This window comes from Scomber scombrus, chromosome 3 (genome assembly GCF_963691925.1).
Source record: "Scomber scombrus chromosome 3, fScoSco1.1, whole genome shotgun sequence".
NCBI lineage: Eukaryota > Metazoa > Chordata > Actinopteri > Scombriformes > Scombridae > Scomber > Scomber scombrus.
Genome location: NC_084972.1, coordinates 16,281,582 through 16,302,432, shown reverse-complemented (window position 1 = coordinate 16,302,432; position 20,851 = coordinate 16,281,582). Strand labels below are relative to the sequence as shown.

General features: G+C 38.5%; 2 protein-coding genes across 2 annotated transcripts; one reads left to right on the top strand and one right to left on the bottom strand.

The window, feature by feature from the left end:
* The first annotated feature begins 2,930 nt into the window (after positions 1-2,930).
* On the top strand, positions 2,931-4,185 carry LOC133977843 (vasopressin V2 receptor-like). The gene is made up of 2 exons (XM_062416134.1): positions 2,931-3,774; positions 3,977-4,185. Exons 1-2 carry the CDS (start codon positions 2,931-2,933, stop codon positions 4,183-4,185), a joined length of 1,053 nt encoding a protein of 350 aa, XP_062272118.1.
* A 4,152-nt stretch (positions 4,186-8,337) lies between these two features.
* Positions 8,338-20,630, bottom strand: crbn (cereblon). The gene is made up of 11 exons (XM_062416132.1): positions 20,558-20,630; positions 20,200-20,318; positions 19,912-20,114; positions 19,367-19,516; positions 17,626-17,788; positions 16,733-16,795; positions 16,544-16,628; positions 16,291-16,406; positions 14,849-14,913; positions 12,560-12,691; positions 8,338-11,014 (listed from the first exon to the last, which is right to left on the bottom strand). The coding sequence occupies exons 1-11, from the start codon at positions 20,628-20,630 to the stop codon at positions 10,831-10,833; spliced, it is 1,353 nt and encodes a 450-aa protein (XP_062272116.1). The 3' UTR covers positions 8,338-10,830.
* Positions 20,631-20,851: the final 221 nt, after the last annotated feature.

The window sequence follows — 20,851 nt, the reverse complement described above, 5'->3', positions numbered from 1 at the left end:
CACACTTCCGGTTGAGAGTCCTGGGACGTCACACTATCCTGTGTTGTGATTAGTCGAGAGGAGGATGACGACATCTCGGGCTCATTGTAGAGTTTCATGCTGTGTTTATGATGTGTTAAAAAAGTGTCACAATAAAGTTAAGGGAATGTCCTTTAAACTCATTCATAAAGTCTATCCATATAAAAATTATCTTAAAAAGAGATTTAAAAGAGACGTTGATGTGAGTTGTAGTTTTTGTTATGAATATCCAGAAGCTATTGTACATTTATTTTGGCATTGACCATTTGTGAAGATATTCTGGCAAAATCTTTGTGATTTTATTGTTGAAAATATTGATGAAAGCTTTAATTTAATTTGGAAGAATGTATTGTTTGGTGTCATGGAAAATAACACACAGACAAATTCTCATTTGACCTGACCTAATATGGCCAACTGGATGCCTTAATTTCCTTTGGGATCAATAAAGTATTTATCTTATTACATTTACAGGTAAGAAACCATGCCTTATTGCATTTAGCAATGAGATCAAACAATACATTCATTCAATTCAATCCTCCCTAAAACCAAAAGCAATTAAAACTGTAACACATTGTGCTATGGTAAAAATATTTATATGCAGTAGGTCCCCATCCCCCTAGCGTTAATTTCTAGTTGTAATGTATACATTTTCTTTACATATACATTTACTTTTCTTTGTATTTGTTATATGTACCCAGAATGTATATGGTTTAGTACGTTGTGTACATATAAAGTTTTTTTCCCCTTTTTTGTCAATAAAATAAATAAAATAAATGAAATAAAATGTGTATGTATGTCTATATCCTAACGGATATTGTTAACGTGTAAAATGTCAGACTCTTGCTTATTGTCTCATTTCAAATATAGAGCGGATTCATTAGCAGTAAGGAATCCACAGCCTGTGAATAACTGAATAAAACATAAGTCCAATTCATTATAAATATGCTAAGATAAGATGGGGATGGTTACAATAGTGTCATATTCCTCCAATCGATACAACCATGAAACTCATTCTGAACTTGCCCAGTTAGCCCCTCTCCTAAGAGGGCAGCTAAGTGTAACTGACTGCCAAATATAAGTTTTGGAGGTATGAAAGAATATATTTTTTCATGATCTGTGTTCTTGTTATACTATCCCGACTGTTTGTATGAAAAAAATACAATTTGATATGATTCTAATCACTATGTTGACTTGACTAAATGCATCAAGGTTCTTGTGTAATGCTGGCATACTGAGTATAAAATGGCTGTTGGGATTGCAACTGTCCCCATACTGAGTATACACATTAAAAACTAATACAAAAACTACAAAAATCTGATTACATTCTGATTAAGCTTATGGATAAAGATATATTAATGTTGTTTAAAGGTGCAGTAAGTTTTTTCCTTCCTTGTGTTATAAAACAGTCAAAATGCTGCTACCTACTGGTGTGATTGAAAAAATATGTTCTGATGCTCCAGTGAGCATCATGAGAGCAGTCTGGTCACATATGGTTTCACCATGGTGGCACCCTAGCTATGTGAATTACTTGTTTATAAGTTAGGAGAAACTATAGACATTTTTATCTGTTGTTGTTTAATCTATTGCTGAAATGTGCTAAGATTAATTTCCTAGTCCAGCAACAGCTGCACAGGCCAAAACAAAACAAATGAACTTATTCAGTTTCATACAGTACATTGTAAAATATTCAGACTAATATGGCACATAAAATAAAAACTACGGTTATGAATATCATTTTAATGCATTTAATTGTATGTTGCCACCGTCCCTGGAGAATTGTCACCAGGTATGAGGTCAGTTGCAACATGTGCTTTCTCTTCAAATGGACATATTTTAATTAAGTGGGTACTAAGCTGATAGATATAAATTCAATCTATTAAAATTGTGGTGGTGCACTGTAAATAGTCTCAATTGAGTAATTGCGTAAGTGCTGCAACTATCCACAATCTACACTACTATACAATTTTAAAGTTGTTCTTGAGTATTTTCATTTTCAGCTACTTTTTACTTTTAATCTACTACATTTTGGAGGCAAATGTTGTACTTTTTTACTTTACTGCATTTATCAGACAGTTTATAACATATGACAACGATTTTACATAACTACAAAACACAATCAGTTAGAGACAACTTGTTAAGATTAAACTGTCCAGCAGAATATAAAGTACCAACTAAAACACTGAAATGTTGCTTTCACATTTATGCATTAGCCATCTTTAAAAAAACATATTATAATGAAATGTGTAATAAGCTGGGGCCATTATGCTACTTTCTTTTCTTTCTTTTTTTGATAGGCTACTGTAAGTCCTTTTTTTCTGATAGTATCTCGGTACAATTTTGAATTCAGTATCTAATCAAATATTGTTACATTCTGGTATTGCCAATTTACTTCAGTAAAGGGTCTGTATCCTTGTGCCACCAAGTATGATCAACATACAGTATTTAAAGCGATTAAGCATAAATGAAATATCCTTATCATATGATACCAAGCGACCCTGGTGGATTTTTTTCAGTTTCTGAAAAGACTCACAAGTGTGGTAGTCATAGTGCTAAATAAATGTAAGCTCCACCCAGTGACATCCTCACATAAAACACGCAAAACCCCATGCATCTCCAGACATTACTCCCAACCTGAATTGAACAACATCAGAGGCTGAAATTCAAATTCAACACATTTGACACATATCTGTTGCCTGAAGGTAGGTCGAGATGTGTGTTCTAAAGTGCCTTGATTTTTTTAAAATGTAGTTTTGCAGTTTGATTGGTTAGGGCCAGCTCTTACAATACAGCAATTTAGGTACACGACGTTTTCAGAATCTATATTTCTTTTTAAAAAGGCAAAGTTTTAGCATTTTTTTATTCCCCCTCGTCAAGTTTGCAAGTCTGAGCACTGACACCAGCACCCAGGCACAATGCTCCCAGTCAATGACAGTGGCTTTATGGATGCGGAGGACGTGCCGAGAGACGAGAGTCTGGCCAGGTTGGAGATCGCACTGCTCAGTGTGGTCTTCGTCAGCGCCGCCATCCTCAACAGCGCCCTGCTGCTCGTCCTATGGAGACAGCGCAAACAGGTGACCAGGATGCGCGTCTTTGTGTTTCACCTGTGCCTGGCGGACTTGGTGGTCGCTTTCTTCCAGGTCTGTCCGCAGCTCATGTGGGACATCACTGACAGATTCGTTGGGCCGGACCTGGTGTGCCGCCTGGTGAAGTACTTGCAAGTGCTTGGCATGTTTTCCTCAACCTACATGATCGTGGTGATGACGGTGGACAGATACCAAGCTGTGTGCAACCCGATGGTGAAGTTTCAGCGGACACGTGCACGACTGAACATCCCCGTGTGCGTCGCGTGGGGGGTTTCTCTGCTGGGCAGCCTGCCACAGGTTTTCATTTTCTCACAGGTTGAAGTTGCACCAGGTGTGTTTGACTGCTGGGCCAAGTTTATCCAGCCATGGGGACTGAAGACTTACGTCACCTGGACCACGCTGGTCATTTTCATTTTACCTGTTATCACAGTTGTTTTTTGCCAAGTGCGCATCTGCCGAGCCATCCAGATCAACCTATACCAAAAAACTCAGCAGCAGTGCAGCGTGGCTCTGCCGCTTCCGTCCAGAGCCAGCGGTGTGGCCGGCATGTCCAAGGCACGGGTCAAGACGCTGAAAATGACTGTGGTTATAGTGCTGGCTTACATTGTCTGCTGGTCCCCCTTCTTCACTGTCCAGCTTTGGTCCGCCTGGGACACCGATGCACCAAAAGAAAGTAAGTCAGTAAATATTTGTGGCTGGTGCTCAGTTTCAGCTCATCACAATAAAGCCCAAAGTAGTTTATTTTATTTCTGTAACACACCAGAGTCTCGACGCGCTAGCGATGTGCATTTACGCACAAACATCACCATTTATTAATAAGCAAATGACATTTCTTTGCAAACTTGTGACGCGGTGCGCTTCTCCTGTCATTCCAGCTGCGACTTTCACCATCCTGATGTTGCTGGCCAGTCTGAACAGCTGTGCGAACCCCTGCATTTACCTCCTGTTCAGTGGCCAGTTTCCCAAGAGGCTGCTGACGCTCCTGTGCCGGCGGCAGTCCCACGGTAAGGATTCAATGCACGAAGAGGCGACGCTTGTGAGCACATTGTACATGAGCGCCAAAAATGTCTCCGACTTCAAATGAGAAGCACCCAGTGAACCTGGAGACGGGAAAAGCCTGAAGGAAAAAGCGACGCAAAGTTTGCGCGCCTTGATGAACTGCCCCTGAGCTCTCTCCGCATGTGGATGAATGTTCCTCTGAGCAGCAGATATAATGATAGTAAGACAATCTCCATGGGTCCCTGACATTTGAAAATATGGCATGTCCTAGAACCACTTACGGAAAGCAAACCAGAAATAGGTGCCCATGAGTGACAACTGCGCTCCAGATGTTGATGACAAAAACACAGGGTGCAGTTTTGTTAGGCTGCAGTTGCTTTTTAGTAAAGTGTCAGGATAGATAAACCATAGAGTAAACTGCTGGTTGTGGCTCATATCGTCACATCATTTTGACTGGGACAGGTTTGATATGCCTAACATTTAAAAGAAGGTGGGTTTGGGCTTCTTTGTGTATTGGCAAAACGGGCATTTGACTGTAATGCAGCATGTAAAAACTTGAGCCTTTAGAGTTAAGATCAGAGACTTGAAACTATATTGCATCTACACAACAGCTTTATTTTCTGCAGTTTGAGCTGTCAGCAAGCACATATGTGTTTTCATGAACAGCAAAAAAACAACAACATTGTTTAAAATATGCTGCCTCCCACAAACACTGTTGTATCATACTGTACAGTAGGCTACCTAAAGATATGAAATATGTTTTTCACATTTGTAAATATTCACTGTGGTCACAAGTTACTGTAAAGTTTGTAAAATATTGTTCTTCTGTTACCAAAGAAAGTGTTGTGGAATAAAGTCATGTTCCTGCAACTCCTTTGTCTTTTTACTTGAATAAGTATAAAGGTATAAATATATCAACCTTGATTCAAATAAAGCTCAGTATCAAATACAAAAATACTCCACAGAGTGTGGGTCACTAATTCAGTGTAAATTAATCAGTTAAAGTTGATGCACAGAGGAATGTTATCAAAAAGTTAGTTATGTACTACAAACTGTTTAAAAATGTTTTATGTGAGTGTAAAATTTAGTGATGATTTAGTAAGGTAGTTTACAATGAGCCAAGAGAGGTTAATGTGTAGATTATTTCTCACTTTGACGTGAAGACAGAGGAGGAGCACACTGTCGGCATCGTGAAAGTATTTTTCCATGTCTATCACAGTTTACTATGATAAAGAGTTATTAGCCAGTTTTAAAATTGGTAACTGTATGTCACACATGGTATGTGCACTATCTGCTAAGTGACTCAGGATGAAGGATTTCACACAGGGGGAACGGCATGCAGACCTGACACAGCCTGAAAAATGTCAGTTACACAAGCATAAAGTACACACGCAAGGAATGTGACCCATTTATTCTCAGCTACACTCAGGTATACACACACACATACATGCCGCAAAAGTCAGGATAAAATATGCTTAGGTTACATTTTCACACTTTTTTCCAATAATTAGTCAATCATTTTCTTACAGTCATTATTTTTACGAAAATGTGAAAAATTAGGAAATAAACGCTCTGTTATACACCAGGCTGGAGGCAGGTTGTTGGTGCTCTGTTCCCTGTGTGGGAATATGTACACTGGCAGCCAATAGAGCAGTCAGTATCAAGGTTTTTCTTAGTCACTATGGCAGCCACAGCAGTCTGGGTTTGATCTGAGGATGTTAAAATGACTTCATGAAAATATCTGAAGGTTGTACACAGCTTTGATTACACAGAATCCAGCAGTTGCTTATTTGTCTTTTTGTGTGTGATGCTATACTTCTTGTTGTGGCTCCAGTGTGTCACCAGTTTAAGGTGCTACTTTGGAGCTTTGCAACATCTTTGTCATTATTATTAACCATTTTCCCCAAAACAATCAGGAGCATAACAATGTGTGTTAATATAATAACACACATTGTTAATATATATATATATATACACACACACACACACACACACACACATTAAGGCTGTCAAGCAATTAAAATATTTAATCGTGATTAAATGTTATGAGTTAACTTGCGATTAATCACTCAAATTGTGTTAATATAATAACACACATTGTTAATATATATATATATATATATATACACACACACACACATTAAGGCTGTCAAGCAATTAAAATATTTAATCGTGATTAAATATGTTATGAGTTAACTTGCGATTAATCACTCAAATTAATTGCACATTTTAAATTTTTTTCTAAATGTACTTTAAAGGGATATTTTTCAAGGTTTTAATACTCTTATTAACATGGTAGTGGATACATATGCTTTCTTTAAGCAAATGTATGTTTATTATTATTTAAACAATCCAGAACAATGAAATACTGCATGCTTCAAAAATCTGCTGTCAGTTATGATACCAGTTAGGAACTAGTTACACTCACTCACCCGTCCTCTCTTGATTGCTGTGTTACTAACATGTTAACCTTGACACACACATATATGTATTTATATACATACATACATATATGTGTGTGTGTATTCATAATACATGACAATGTATACACTGTATATTTCCTTGTTGATGTCAGTCAGTGGTATAGGTGGCAAACCTATCATCCTCACTAAAGTCTCCATTCAGCTGCTGTTCACCTTAATAACTTGAGATTTTCTATTTGTTCTACACTGAACATTTTCAAATGATTTGGGGGGTTGAATTATTTTTATTGTTTTTTTCAAGACATTTTACCAAGGAGCCTGACAACTGACAAGCACAGTGATGAATATCTGAACATATTTTCACTTATGTTATCTTCACTTAGTGTAAAAGTAAAATGAATGAAGAGAAAGTTCACTGAAAATGAGAAATGTGTATTACTTTTGAGTCGTGCTCAGTAAAAAAACTTCATTAAAACATTCTTGTTTTTCACCATCATGGTTTACTCTTGTCTTGACCAAACACGGAGACATTGAATAGGCCATAAACATAAACCTGTTTTCTACACTATCCTGATAAGACCCCAGCAGCTGCATCACCTTTAATTAGATATACACAATTATTATAATTATTATATATTACAAAATCAAATTTAATATAAATTTCAGATTTAACAGATTCTACTTTTTCCTTCATCAAACTAAATGGATTGACAGTCATTTCACTTCTAAATTACAGTGATGCTTCCCTTATGTTTGGTGCCACAATTACCTCATTTCACTGTTAATTCAATGTTTCATCTTATCTCAAAATGTAATCAAGTTTAATTTAATCAAGTCTTTCAGTGAAATATTACTCAACATAATTTACCACAGCTACTTGAGACCCCATTTATATAAAGCATACTGCAGAGCTGGGTTTTGCATGTTCAGAAATACAGTATGTGTGTGTGACTCATTGTGAGTTACATCAAACCAGCTGCAAGCATTCAGTACAACATGCATACTGACTGTGATTGAAAATAATGAACCCTAATGTGAGCTTGCATCACTTAAACACACACGCATGCTCACACATAAATGAATATACTAATAAATCTTGCATCATACATACATGATGCTTTTCTAGTCCACAGCAACGAATGTTAGTGAGAAAACAGTCTCCACTCAAGGTTCACTTACACGCTCGTTCTGGAGCTTGATTGTAGATGTGCAACTTTGCACTATTCTGAGCACCTTTAGGACTTCTATTTTGTGATGGGTAAAAATTTGAGTTTGACATCCGATATTGTCAAATGGACTTTGAGCAAAGATTGTCCATTGGTTTTATCCTACCATGTAAAATTTGAGCTTACACCTGAGGAGGAGGAAGACGGACTGAGCTTCAACGAGTCACATTTGAGTTATGAGAAGTCACGAGTTGCCAACCTTGTCTGCCTCTTCACTCTTAATGATCCGATCTGATGGAAACTCACGTTAAAAGGCATCAATGAGGCACAGTGGCCATGGCTCTTTTTCCACTCACAGAGCCTTGTTAGACCCTCAATGTGCAACCATACAGATAAACCTCAGATCAAACGTGTCTGCGCAATATTAAGTAATAATAGACATGCAAACCCAGTAATGTGTTAAGTCCATGCAGACACATGAAAGCACAAAAAGCACCCCCCCCCCCCCCCCCCCACGCACACACACACACAGGAGTGCTGTTGTCTTAACTGTCAAATTTATGACTCTCAATGCACTCCCTGCCTTTACTGTCCTGCTGAAACATGTTCAGCATCTGTGGTGACAAAGACAGTTTAATCAGAGGAGACTCACAGGATAACTGCATGTTTATTTTACTCTGTGGTACACTGAACAACATGGAAAAACAAACAGAGGCCTTTTTTTTGGGAACCAGGCCATCGATTTCTTCAGTGAAGCATCCATATTGTCGGGCGCATGTGAAAGTCTGACAGCCTGATGAACGCTAAACCAGTGATATGACAGAAAAAAAACTTTTCTTAATTAAACAAAGACGATGAGATAATATGATATGAAGCTGATGAAGGGTCCGGCAAATAAATCATAAGTAAATAAATATGATCAAAGTCAGAAGCTATTTCTGAGGAAGCTCACATTTTCTGATTTTTTAAAAAGGGACTACCACAAGAATATGAACATCAATTAAAATTAATTCTAGGCAAACTCTGCCTGAGAACAAAAACAAAAAAAGAAGCTATTTTTCTCACTCGGCGTAAACACAACTCAAAACTGGACACCCATGACATGGTGGTGATGTGATATGGGGAATATTAAAGGACAGGTTCAAAAATGTTCAAGTCTGTTCTTAAACAACAGTCAGGTGCCCAAATGAACTTTGAGACATGTTTGCAGTAATCATTCCTCTTGTTCATACTGGTCATTAAGAAATCCCTTCATAATGCACTTACAATGTAAGAAATGGGGGAAAAAGCTAATGAGACTTCATCTGCCCAAATTAGTCAAATCAAGTTTATATCTTTCACAGTTACTGTCTCGTTTTGTTAAAAAAACAGAAAACAAAGTTTTTATTAAAAAGACTGAAACTTTGGAAAATATGCACTTTTTTAAACTACCTCAGCGCTTATCTTCATATAGACTTCAATGTTCATTAGGGGACCGGGCTGTTGTTTTAAGACTTGAAAAATTGTGAACCTGTCCTTTAAGGCCCCTCCCATATAAAGGAATAGCTTGACATTTTGGGAAATATGCTTATTTACACAAACTCACAAACTGATATGTTTGCACTTTTTTGTAGCTAACAAACAAAGAACATGAGTTTTAGAGGTGCTACTAGGTGAATTTTGTTAGTGGTGTCAATATTCTTATCTAACTTGTGGCAGGAAAGCAAACAACCACATCTCCCAAAATGTCAAACTATTTCTTTGATCAAATACCCAAAAATATTTCATTCAGAAGAACATCTTCATATTCTTGACAACTTCTTATTTTGTTTAATCAATCCGCTTACTGATGGAAAAATCTTTTGCCATGAAAAGCAAAATGAAATCAGAGCTGGATTCTACAAACAGAAGAGCAACAAACACTATAACTGTACCTCTTATTTACAGTTACATTTATACAAACGTGAGCCAGCACCTTGCAACAAATTCGCATGAAGTAAAATCCTGAAAGCAGTGACACCACAAATTAAAGAGCATACCGAAAAAACTAAAACAATTAAATCTTATCGTCACTTTTACAATCTTTCATTCTCGTCTGGGGTTGACTGATATATCAAACTTATCAGAAGACACTGAGCTGGAGCGTAGGCACACTATTTTAAAATGCCACACTGAATATGAACTAAATGAAGAAGGGGTAAATGTTTATCTCGCTCTCTGTCTTAATGAGCTTTGACCTTTTGAAAAAAAGAAAAACCTGTCCGCCATTCAGCACCGAGACATCTCTAATCTTTCACTTGTGCAACCAGAGATAATGCTCATTTCCTGAAGCACATCATCTAACAAGACAATGAGTCTTTGTGGAATACAAAGCCTGATTTTATCAAGTGTATTACAAGGTATCATTGTCTCCTCAGTGTTTTTTTATTACACAAAAACTGGTGTGATAATAAAAAGCACATAAATTCCACACATGAAAGAGTATATTCATTTCCATCTTCTTGCGTACAAAAATACGTCCAATTTAATCCAAAGATTCAAAACAACTGCCGTCGTCAATAACATCAGAAAACCTATTTGAAAAACACACAAGGGATCTGAATGTGAATTTATATTGACTGGTTGGTTATACAGCAGATTTTAGTGGCTGAAGTAGCCTGCTATCTCAATTGCATGCAGTCACACTCTCCATCACACAGAGGACAGGAGTTGAAGGGTGAAAAGCATAATGCATGAGGCATCGCTTTTGTGTTTCTGTGTTTCTGCAGTGACCAAGAACACAGCTGGACAGGGGTGCAGATCAGCGAGCTGCATGCTAGGACTACCACATGTGATGATGTCAATCTGTTCAACCTGTTATCGTCCATTTCTTTTTCAATTTCTCACAACGCACCGAGTGGTCTAAATGATGCATCTACAATTTAAGAACCTTTAAGAACAATCACTACCTCCGACCTGTTGTCTTTTGAGTGCCATTTAAAGGCCGAGTGACCTTTCCACTAATATGATGGATTTACTGCCAGGGGTGACAGGCGGGGTGTGATGCATTGATTACTAAAAGTAATCACAGCCAGAGTGTGGCTGACAATCAAGGCTTAGAGGGAAGGGTTGCAGGGGTTTTTTTGTTTGTTTTTTTTAACAAGGGGAAATGATGGTCTGACATCACAGGCAGAGCAGGCGAGAGCCCTCCCTCCCGTCATCCCCCATGCCGTGGGGGATACGGGGGAGCATGGCTGAACGAGTCAGACCCCAGAAACGAGGCGGAGACAAGTCCTTCTTGGTGGCTGTGAACTTCCAACCCATGTGAGACCCGCAGGTTCGGCACTGAGCAATTGTCCAGGCATACCTGAGAGAAAAGAAGGAAGGAGATGATATTTTCTTAAAATGAAAGTTTTAAAGGAGTAAAATCACTTAGAATCTATCTTGTGAGTTTCATATACCCCATTATAGACTCGAAATTTGTAACAGCTAACTGTTCAGTAGCTGTGGTTTGTTTGTATTCACAGCAGTTACAACAGAGTCCAATAGTGGGAAAAAGCATCAAAACATCCACAGAAAAACATCTCAGTCAAACATAGGAATAAAGTTTTTAGCCATTTTGAGACACAAGTGCTGCAATATGGATCAACATTTGAGACGTTCATTATGTTACAGATGGGTTTTGAGATGTTTTTTGCTGTGACCCAAGTTCATAACTGGTCTCAAAAAAATAATAACAGCTGTTGCCCTGCATGAAGAAGACACATTTTCAGAGCCTCTGAGATTTAAAACTTAAACATTATCAGTTAATTGGTTTGAGTTTTTTTTAAGGAAGAAATATAACAATCTGATTCAGCTTCTTAAATGTGATTTTTTTTTTCCTTCTTTTTTTTTAAGGCTTCTATGATACTAACCTGAATAACTTTAGATTGTGGATTGTTAGGACAAGACATTGTTGGAATTATGTGGGACATTTTAAAAGATGTTCACAATTTTCTGGCCATTTTAGACCAAACAAATCAATTAATCCAGAAAATAATCAACAGATTAATCGATAATGGAAATAATCGCAGGTTGCAGCTGTTAAACATACATTTTCAGTGATGTATTCATATAAGGCAAGTATTTTAAATATTAACATGAAACACAACTCACACTGGCACTAAATATGTCATTCAGATCCTCTCAGGGAAGAAGAATTTAATTAACCCTCTATTAATACAGGTATATTCTTCATTCATGCTTCAAAAATATAATTTGTATTAACTTTCGCAGTCTATACATTGGTATTTTATCGAGGCACGAAGCTGCAGAGTTTACCATAATATCACAGCCTGTTGCTTACTGCTCAAATGAACACCTAAAACTCCATAATTGACATTCTTGTCGTTATCAGTGATGTAATTCCTTTGGTGAACTGAAAACTATTCAGATAAATAATTCATGAAATCCTGAAGTGGTTTTTAAAACTAGACACACTTATACCAGTGAGAGAATAATGCTAATACAAATGCATCATGTAACAGAAAATGAAACTACGTGCTTGGGACAGGCTGTGCCCCACTGCTGCTCTCTATTGAAACCTGTTTTTTCTACAATGACCCCAGACCACTAAGAAGAGACAAATACATGCACCATTGATTAGAATAAAGGACACTATTGATTATAATGCCACGAGTTAAGGCCAAAGGCTTTCAATTCCAGGTACCAGACTGTGTCACTATGGATTACAGCTAAACCAAATTGTGTATTGAAGCCTGTTTTAGACCTCTGGTGTCACAGGTATGCCCTTATTTAAAAAGATGCATTTATGAAAGCGGTGAAAAGCGCGGTGAGGGGTCTGAGTTATCCATACACTGCATAGGTCAGAGAGGAAGGATAGTGAGCTAAATGCCGTGAGCGACAGAGTTACCCTGGAAACCAGCTGTGCAGTGTGGATGGCCTGCCAACCAGGTTGAGGTTGTTGGCTTTGTAGACAGTCAAGGTTTCATGGACGTAGCCGTGAGGGTTGACATATGCCGCCATGGGGCCGTACAGAGACAGGCTGCAGAGAAAGAAGAGGCAGGTGGAATATGTCAGCAGCAGTGATTATGACTTAAAGGCAGGGTTTTAAAGTCTGTCCCAAAAACAACAGTCAGATGCCCAAACAAACACTGAGACATGTTTTTCTTGCTGTAATCATTCCTTCTGTTCATACTGACCATTTAAAGATCCCTTTATAATGCATGTTCAATGTAATTGACGGGGGACATCCTGCCATGCAAAAATGTAACAGTTATTTGAAACTAATATGAAGCTTCAGTCAGCCAATTTAGTAAAGTCAAGTCAATATCTTTCAAAGTTACTTCAGTGCCAAATTGCCTCTTTTTGTTATGATGCTTCTGCTGCAGCTAAACAGGAAAACACTGACCATCAAGACACAAACAGGAAATTCTTCACTGAAAAGACAAACTATGGAAGATATCCACTTTATTTGACGAACTCAGACTGCTGAAGACTTATATTAACTTTATACAACTTTGAATACATTTTCACTTAAAACGAGGTCTGTGAATTTTGTGTCCCTTCAATTACATTGTAAGAAATGAGGGACAAAGTCTGTAATCTAATGAGGCTTCAAATGTCCAAATTAGTCAAAGTTACTGTTTTCTAGTGCCATTTTTTTTGTTTAGTTACAATCCTTCTACCACAGCTGAAAAGGAAAACACTGTCTGATGACACACTAAGAGGGATTTTTATACTAAAAACTTTGGAGGATATGCATATTATTTTATTTCAGATTTTATCTTCAGATTAACTTTTATACACATTTTCACACAAAAGGTGAACAGTGGATTTTGTCCTATCACTTTCATGTTAAGCACATTTGGAGGGGATTTTCTAGAGTTCAGTATGAACAAGAGGGATTACATTACAACATACAACCCTGTTTCCTGTTTGTTTTGAAGACAGATTTTAAAAATTGTGAACCTGCCCTTTAAGAAAAAGAGTTCAACCAAAAACAAAACATCATTGAAAGAATAGAACACTGAATAGAGACTCCAAAGGGATGCAGACGGCCTCAAAATGCTGATCTGCGAGTTCATTATAACAAACTCCAGCCAAGCACTGTTCAAATACACAAACCTTAAATTCTTATCGACACTACAGTGTTTCCAAAAATATCAGAATGGATTATGTGCCTGAAAGGTAACTGTACAGTCACATAAAAAAAGGCCACTCTGAGAGGAATATTTCCCGTAAGAAGAGATTCATCATCCTCTAGCTTCTGTTTTGAAATAAGACTCACAATATATTTCATAACACCTGAAACAACGATGGAAATAAGTCTAGATCTTTATCGTTCTATCCCTGACTGTCTGGTAGTCAAAATATTGTGAGTGTTGTCAGACTAAATTACAACGAGAAAATGGTTTTTCAAACTCAAACTCTTTCAGGTTAAATTTAAGTCATCTTTTAAATCCACAGATCTCTGCAGAACATACAACCCAAAAACACAATTTTAAAACACAATCATCACCAAAAATCCCTATTTAGGTCGGCTTCTCAAGTACCTCCTCAGTGTAATCCAGCTCTGGTTTTGTGCCCCTGATTGAAAATGCATTAGTTAGGTACAATGTTTTGTTCATCAGAGGAAGTCCGCTTCAAAAGTTCACACCTTTTGAGTATCTATCTTCAAAAATTAAATTAAACACATGATCACTCATTCGCTCAGATTATCTGGATGTTCTCAGACAATAACGTTAATGCACTTTTCATATAAACGTACAGAGAGGGTCTGGACAATTTCATCATCAGTGTTACGGGTTCTGTGTGTCACTCTGGGACAAACACGCTGACCATCATACGTCACAGACAGTTAGACAATTACGTTACATAACAGCATCTGAGTGTGGAGGTGCAGAGAACGGCCACTTATCTTCATGATGTAACCCCAGACTTTAGTCTTTCAGACCGTCAAACTAGTGTTGACTTTGATGTGTTAATAATTACAGTGATTACAGTCATGGAGGTCATTACAAAAATACACAACGCAGTTATAAATAGGAGCAGATTTGTTCCTGGATAAGTACCACAGTCAGGCTGTTTTAATGTGTTTTTTTCAGTAAAGACCTCAAAATCTAAAAGCCTGAAATGTCTCTGGCTCCATTAAATGATATTCTTGATCATTATTAGTGAATCAAATGATTCAAGTCCTCACCTGAAGATCTCATTTTTTGTGGTGATTTCTGTGTCCTGGCACTGCTTACAGCACAGTGATGTGCACTGAGGAGAAGAGATAATGACACATTACAAAAGGATATACAGTATACATGTCGAGAGTTCACTAAATGCATCCTCACTGCTCTCACTAAGTGACGATGTGATAATAATACATCTCATCTTTTAAACTTGGACAAGAGCAACAAGCCGGATGGCTCAGTCAGACTGCAGGAAATACTGGGATAATGGGCAGATACATTTAAGAAGAACTTCACACATCAAGTTACAGCTAAGAGCTTGTGTGTGTGTGTGTGTGTGTATTTTGAGCTTAATGCACGAGACCTTTCTAACCCTGGAATATGTCATAAAAGTGTCGCTGTAGGATTCAAATTCAAATCTTACTGAATACTTTAAAAAAAAACCTAACCCTTACCCTACTGTCACTGCGTCGTTTTCAAATTGGATTTGCAGTTTTTGTGATGGCAAGCACTACTTACATTATTACAATTCACCCTAAGAAACATGAATGTCTGTTAAAATTAACATGGGAATTACTCCAATATCTGTCGAGATATATTTCAGTACGGACCAAAGTGGTGGACGGCCCAACCAGCCAACGTTGCCTTCACTGGTTCCACCTCGGTTGCAGGGCTAAAAACAACCCCTAAACGCCCTGACACACAAGACTGAGGTAAACCAGGAATACAGAGGCCAGACAGCTTTGCTCTGTTTATATTTAAATATGGATGTTGGTGGTGATGCGAAAAAGGCAAAGATAAAGAGAGACAACGTTAATCCTGACCACCTCTAGTCTCACACTCTACTCTTTTTTTAAAACATAAACATCACGATTATATAACTATGTATAGTTGTTGCAGTTTGATACTGATGTCAAAACTTAAAAGCAAAACTAACAGTACTGGAGGTGTGTGAATGAGCTTTAGAAATGATGAGAAATGATGAGCAGGTTGGCAACTTGCATGGCAGTCCCCGTCATCAGTGAATGAATGTATGTGTGAATGAGTGAATGTTGGCATGTAGCTTAAAGTGCTTTGAGTGGTTGGAAGACTAGAAAGGCGCAATATAAATGCAGCCCATTTGCTGTTTGAACGATTGCTGCTATGTTGGAAAATACCCACTAAATATACAATGTGTTGACTATTGATATATTACAATTCATTGCTACTTGCTTATACTGAACTATTTCCAAACATATTTGGTTTTAAAGGCCAACTTCAGTCTGAGATATTGCAGCAGCAACACATCTGTTAGCTCCTGACAGGGAAGTTTAAATATACCAAGGAACACAGTACAACACAAGTAGGAACAGCTGATCTTATCCCACAAATCAAACCACAAAGGGAAATGATGTTGCGACTGCAATGACAGAGGAGATTGAAAGGCTGGCGTGGGTGGGGTGAGTTGTGTCCTTTTACTTACCCGGTCCATGATGTCCAGCTCACAGCGAAGTCTCTGGATGGCACTGCCAATCTTCAGCAGCTGGAGCCGCAACGCGTCGTCTATAGGCAGACAGGCCGCCACTCTGTACGAGAAGTCTGACAGAAACCAGACAGAAAGTAAAGCGGGAGGGATGAAAGGAAGGAAAAAAGAAGGCATGAAGAACACAGAGAAACAGAGAGACAAACGTGTGCGTGTCTGTGATCCATCTGTAATAAATGGAGCAGAGGCTGACCTACGGCATTTGTAGGGAGAGAGTCATCCTTCAGATTTTCATCCCATTCATGGAGCTGCTTCTTCACTCTGTTCATGAGCGACTCCTGCGAGGTGAAACAAAGGACGCAGAGAAAAAACAAAGTTCAAATTCAATTTTACGTGTTATTTATGCACTAAGCAAGCAGTGTGCAAGCAGTGAGACGCTTACAGAGTCGTAGAGTGCGTAAACCCAGGGTGGCCATGGCGTCAGACTGGCACAGTGAAACTTCCTCTGATGAACAACAGACGGACCATTAGTCAATTAAAGCTACAGTTCAGTGGTTACTTTTTCCTGAAACAATAAAACATCTTGACAGATCCTCTTTCGTTCCTTTCTCACATTAACATAACTGAACCAACATGGCTGAAAGTATGTGGACACCTGACCATTAAACCCACATGCACCTGTGTACAAAGTCACATGTTGACATAAAGTTGGAGCAAAAAGTTGGAAAATCACCATTGTCTACAATATCATTGCACTGTGTTTGGTAGCATTAAGATTTCCCTTAATGGCAACTCAAACCATGAAAATATTTTTGCATTGGCGTATAATAAGTGCGTAATTACACCTCATTAACAAAACAAACAAGGCAACAACCCTACCACCAAAAAAAATCCAAAATGCACCCCAATTAAGAAACAGACAGATTATGGAGGACGAGGGAGATCACTGGACAGTTTTTTAAAAATGATTTAACTACAACAGTAAAACATTTGTTATGATAGTTGCAGCCAGTATAGTACTGTCGGTTTGATTTTTAATTGACTTAATCATTTTGTTGCACATTTTTGCAAATTTCCCCCATAAAACAATGAAGTCTCACAATTTCTTTTAATTGCCTCATTCACTTTTTCGCATGACCACAGACCACAGGCAGCTGTTAAGACAAAACTTTTTTTTTTTCAAAGTCTGTTTTAAATGTTTTTACTTGTGAGCCACATAAATGACAAATATTCATTTCCTTGTGATGGACAATAAAGTTTTTCTCATTTTAAAGGGTGCAATAGCAGAAGGTTATGCTTGAAATTGCAGTACATTTACATGTAAGTGAGTCTGACCTGTCGGTAGTTATTCCACCAGCACTGGGCCTGTTTGCAGCTCTGAGTCTGGGGTTTGAAGGAGGGGTGCATGTGCAGCCTGGAGAGGGGCGTTAGCTGCACGGCAGATAGAGGATCAGGAAGGATTCTCTCTGGAAGGATCTGGACTTTGGCTTGTCTGATCCTGAGGACAAAAACAGAGGGAGCTAATGACAAATGTAGAGGAACAAAAGAAACCAGAGCAAGACGAGCAGATGAGTTAAACCAAGCAGATGAGTAACATTAAACAAAAGGTGTGCCGGTTGAATGTTATCAAGTGTGTGGCAGGATGTTTGCAAATGTGAGAGGATCATAAAACGGTGCGGCCTGTTCATTTTCTCTGCCAGCTCTTCAACCAGATGCTCAGTGAACTTTCTGGAGTCCAAACATTCAAACATCCACAAATGAACACCACATGAGGCTCCCATCCTGCAAAATGACAATATTCCATATGGGATCTCTATTTAATCTTTATCAATATGATAAAGAATAATCTCCAAAACGGCTCTTTTAATACGATGCTACTGGAGAGCCAATCAGATGAAGCAACATGCAAAACGTTGAGTTCACTCCTTTTTATTTTTAATGTAATCTGTTCATAAAAATCAATCCTAATATCCTGGTGTGAGCTGCAATATTCATTTTGGTTTACAATGATGCTACAGGATTTCTGGGTTGTGTTTAGTGATCTATAAATAATTTTCTCAACAACCTCAGGATGAGGGCACATCGGCTGATGCCACTAAAGTGAATGATAGCTTAACTTGCAGTACGTCAAGAGGTCAACAAGATTATGGCGAGCAATTTGTGTGCATTATATAATAGCAACTAGCAAATGAGGGAAATATGTCTTCATGAAGACTCAGTTTTATGTAAGCTGTGATTTCCTGTGCAGCGGAAGACATAAGTACTTGTGATCTATGGTATGACCGTAACACTTAACTGGGTAACTTTTCTCCATAGATGCTGCAATGGTTTATAATACCCTCAAATAAGAGGAAGCAGGAAGATTGTGCTTTACATCGTCTTATAATCCACACTGATGATTAAAAACAACCTCTCTGATAAAGTATTAGAGTAAAAGAAACACAATCTTATTTTTAAAATGTGCGTGCCCCCTACAAAAACACATGGTGGAAACTGACTATATTGTTTTCAGATCACATTTAAAGGATGACTGTAAAAAGTGTAAGTCTGCCCTCTAGCTGTGAACTGTGATAGAACCACTTGAGACATTTTGACAGAAGTCCTGACCAACCAATATTAAATGGGATCCAAGAAAATGAGCGGTCTAAACCCACTATCTGGCATGATGTCATTGTCATTTAGTAAATACACATCATATCTGCTGTATGTATAACATTGACACTTTCAAGTTAGATTTCATTTTTACATCAAGTTCAGTACATCTCAATAAATGTTTACAACTGCATTCTGAGTTTTAGGGTACAGAGTACTGCTGTTTTTCATTCTAAAAAGATGTTAATATAAATATTTATATTACAGATAATTACCTAAAAAATGATATTCCTTTTTTTAATCAATCCCTGACTTAATGGTAAAAATACCCATGAGACTCTCATTTCTGCAGACAGCATCTGGCTTAGTCGATTTCAGAACAGCGCCACAATGTGTACATCTTTATTTGGGATGGCAGTTCTTTCAGATGTGCACAACAAGTCCTGACCTTTGGTTCATGTTTTATGGGGCAATTTCAACTTACCCATCTGCTTGAGTTCTTATCTCATGGACCTTGAATCTCTGCCTCCCTATAGCTTTCACTTTGACAGTCTCAATGCCGTACTCCTGCTCCTCCCGATATGCATAGATTTCAGCTGTGGTCCCAAACTCTGCCTGTGGCTCGCCTGCATCACTGCAGAAACAAACATTAAATAAAGTCAAACTTCATAATAATGTTAAGTAATTCTCCAGTGATTTAGTATTCTACCTTCGTAAGGCCAGGGCACTCAAATCAAAGCAGCAGAGGCCAAAATATCTTGACTTTGAATAGCATACTTTCTATTAGAGCCACTAACCAAGCTTGGTAAGCACAAAAAACGCCTCGAGTTTGTAATCAGGCTTTCCGTTAAAAAGATTAAAGTCTCCAGCATCAAGTAAAGATACCTCCCTAATAACATCATCAGGGATTAAAAAAAGTTCCCTCCAGTGTCACAGAAAACTCCTTATGATAAGTCGTACACTGATCTATGTGTGAAATCATTGGAGTGCCACTTTAATTGAGACACAAATGACCATCATCAGTAGTACCTGTGTGCAAGCACAGCAAAGGTCCGGTCTCTCTGGATGACGCTCCTCATCATGCTGACCTCCTGTGGCCTGAATAGCTGCAGAGGCAACGTCTGGCCCGGCACCAGCATCACGGCCGTGTGTGGCAGGACAGGGATGGTCTGACAGCTGTCCTCGTCGTGGACTGTGCGGCCATGAAATTCCTCCATGTCAGAGCCCAGGTACTGAAACCACAGGGGTCACAGAGAGTTAACACAACACAAAAAGATCTGGGCGGAGCTACAAGAAGAAAGCGTTGGCATCACTCACAGCATGTGAGGTGGGGAGACTGGGGTCAAAGGTGATGATGTTGGGCTTCTCTGCATCCTCACTGTCTCGATCTTCAGTCTCCATGTCATCTTCTTCCTCCTCCTCCTCCTCCTCATTGTCTGTCAGGACACAACAAACACACAAGGAGTTTAGCTCACAGTTAGTGGCTCCTGAAGGAACTACAGCTGCAACATGATCAGTTTGGTGACGGAAAAGTGACAGAAAGCGAAAGCAGAGGCTCATTAGTGGCCTGTTGTGGAGAAATGTTAGCTAGCTGTTAGCTGAATGGAAATATAAACGCTCCTTCAGAGGAAACACCGAGCAGACCTGCGGCTCTGTCTGTGAGCTGAAGTGTTACCTGGTAAGAGCTGCAGCTGGTTCCCCATGATGTCGTTGATGTTGTCTTCACCTCCTCCCCTCTCGTCAGCCATATCCTTGTGTTTACTATACTAACTCTTCTTCTACTGTGTCTTCAATGTACTGCAGCCACACGGCTCCTGAGCGCCTCCTGCCGACCGGCTGAAAGAAACTTGGTTTAATCACCTAAATGTGGAATAAAATGATCAATTTCATTAAAGGGGAGTATATAACAAGCATTTATGTTACCTGAGCATCTTAAGCTTCGGCTATTAATAACCTTTGTATGAAGTAT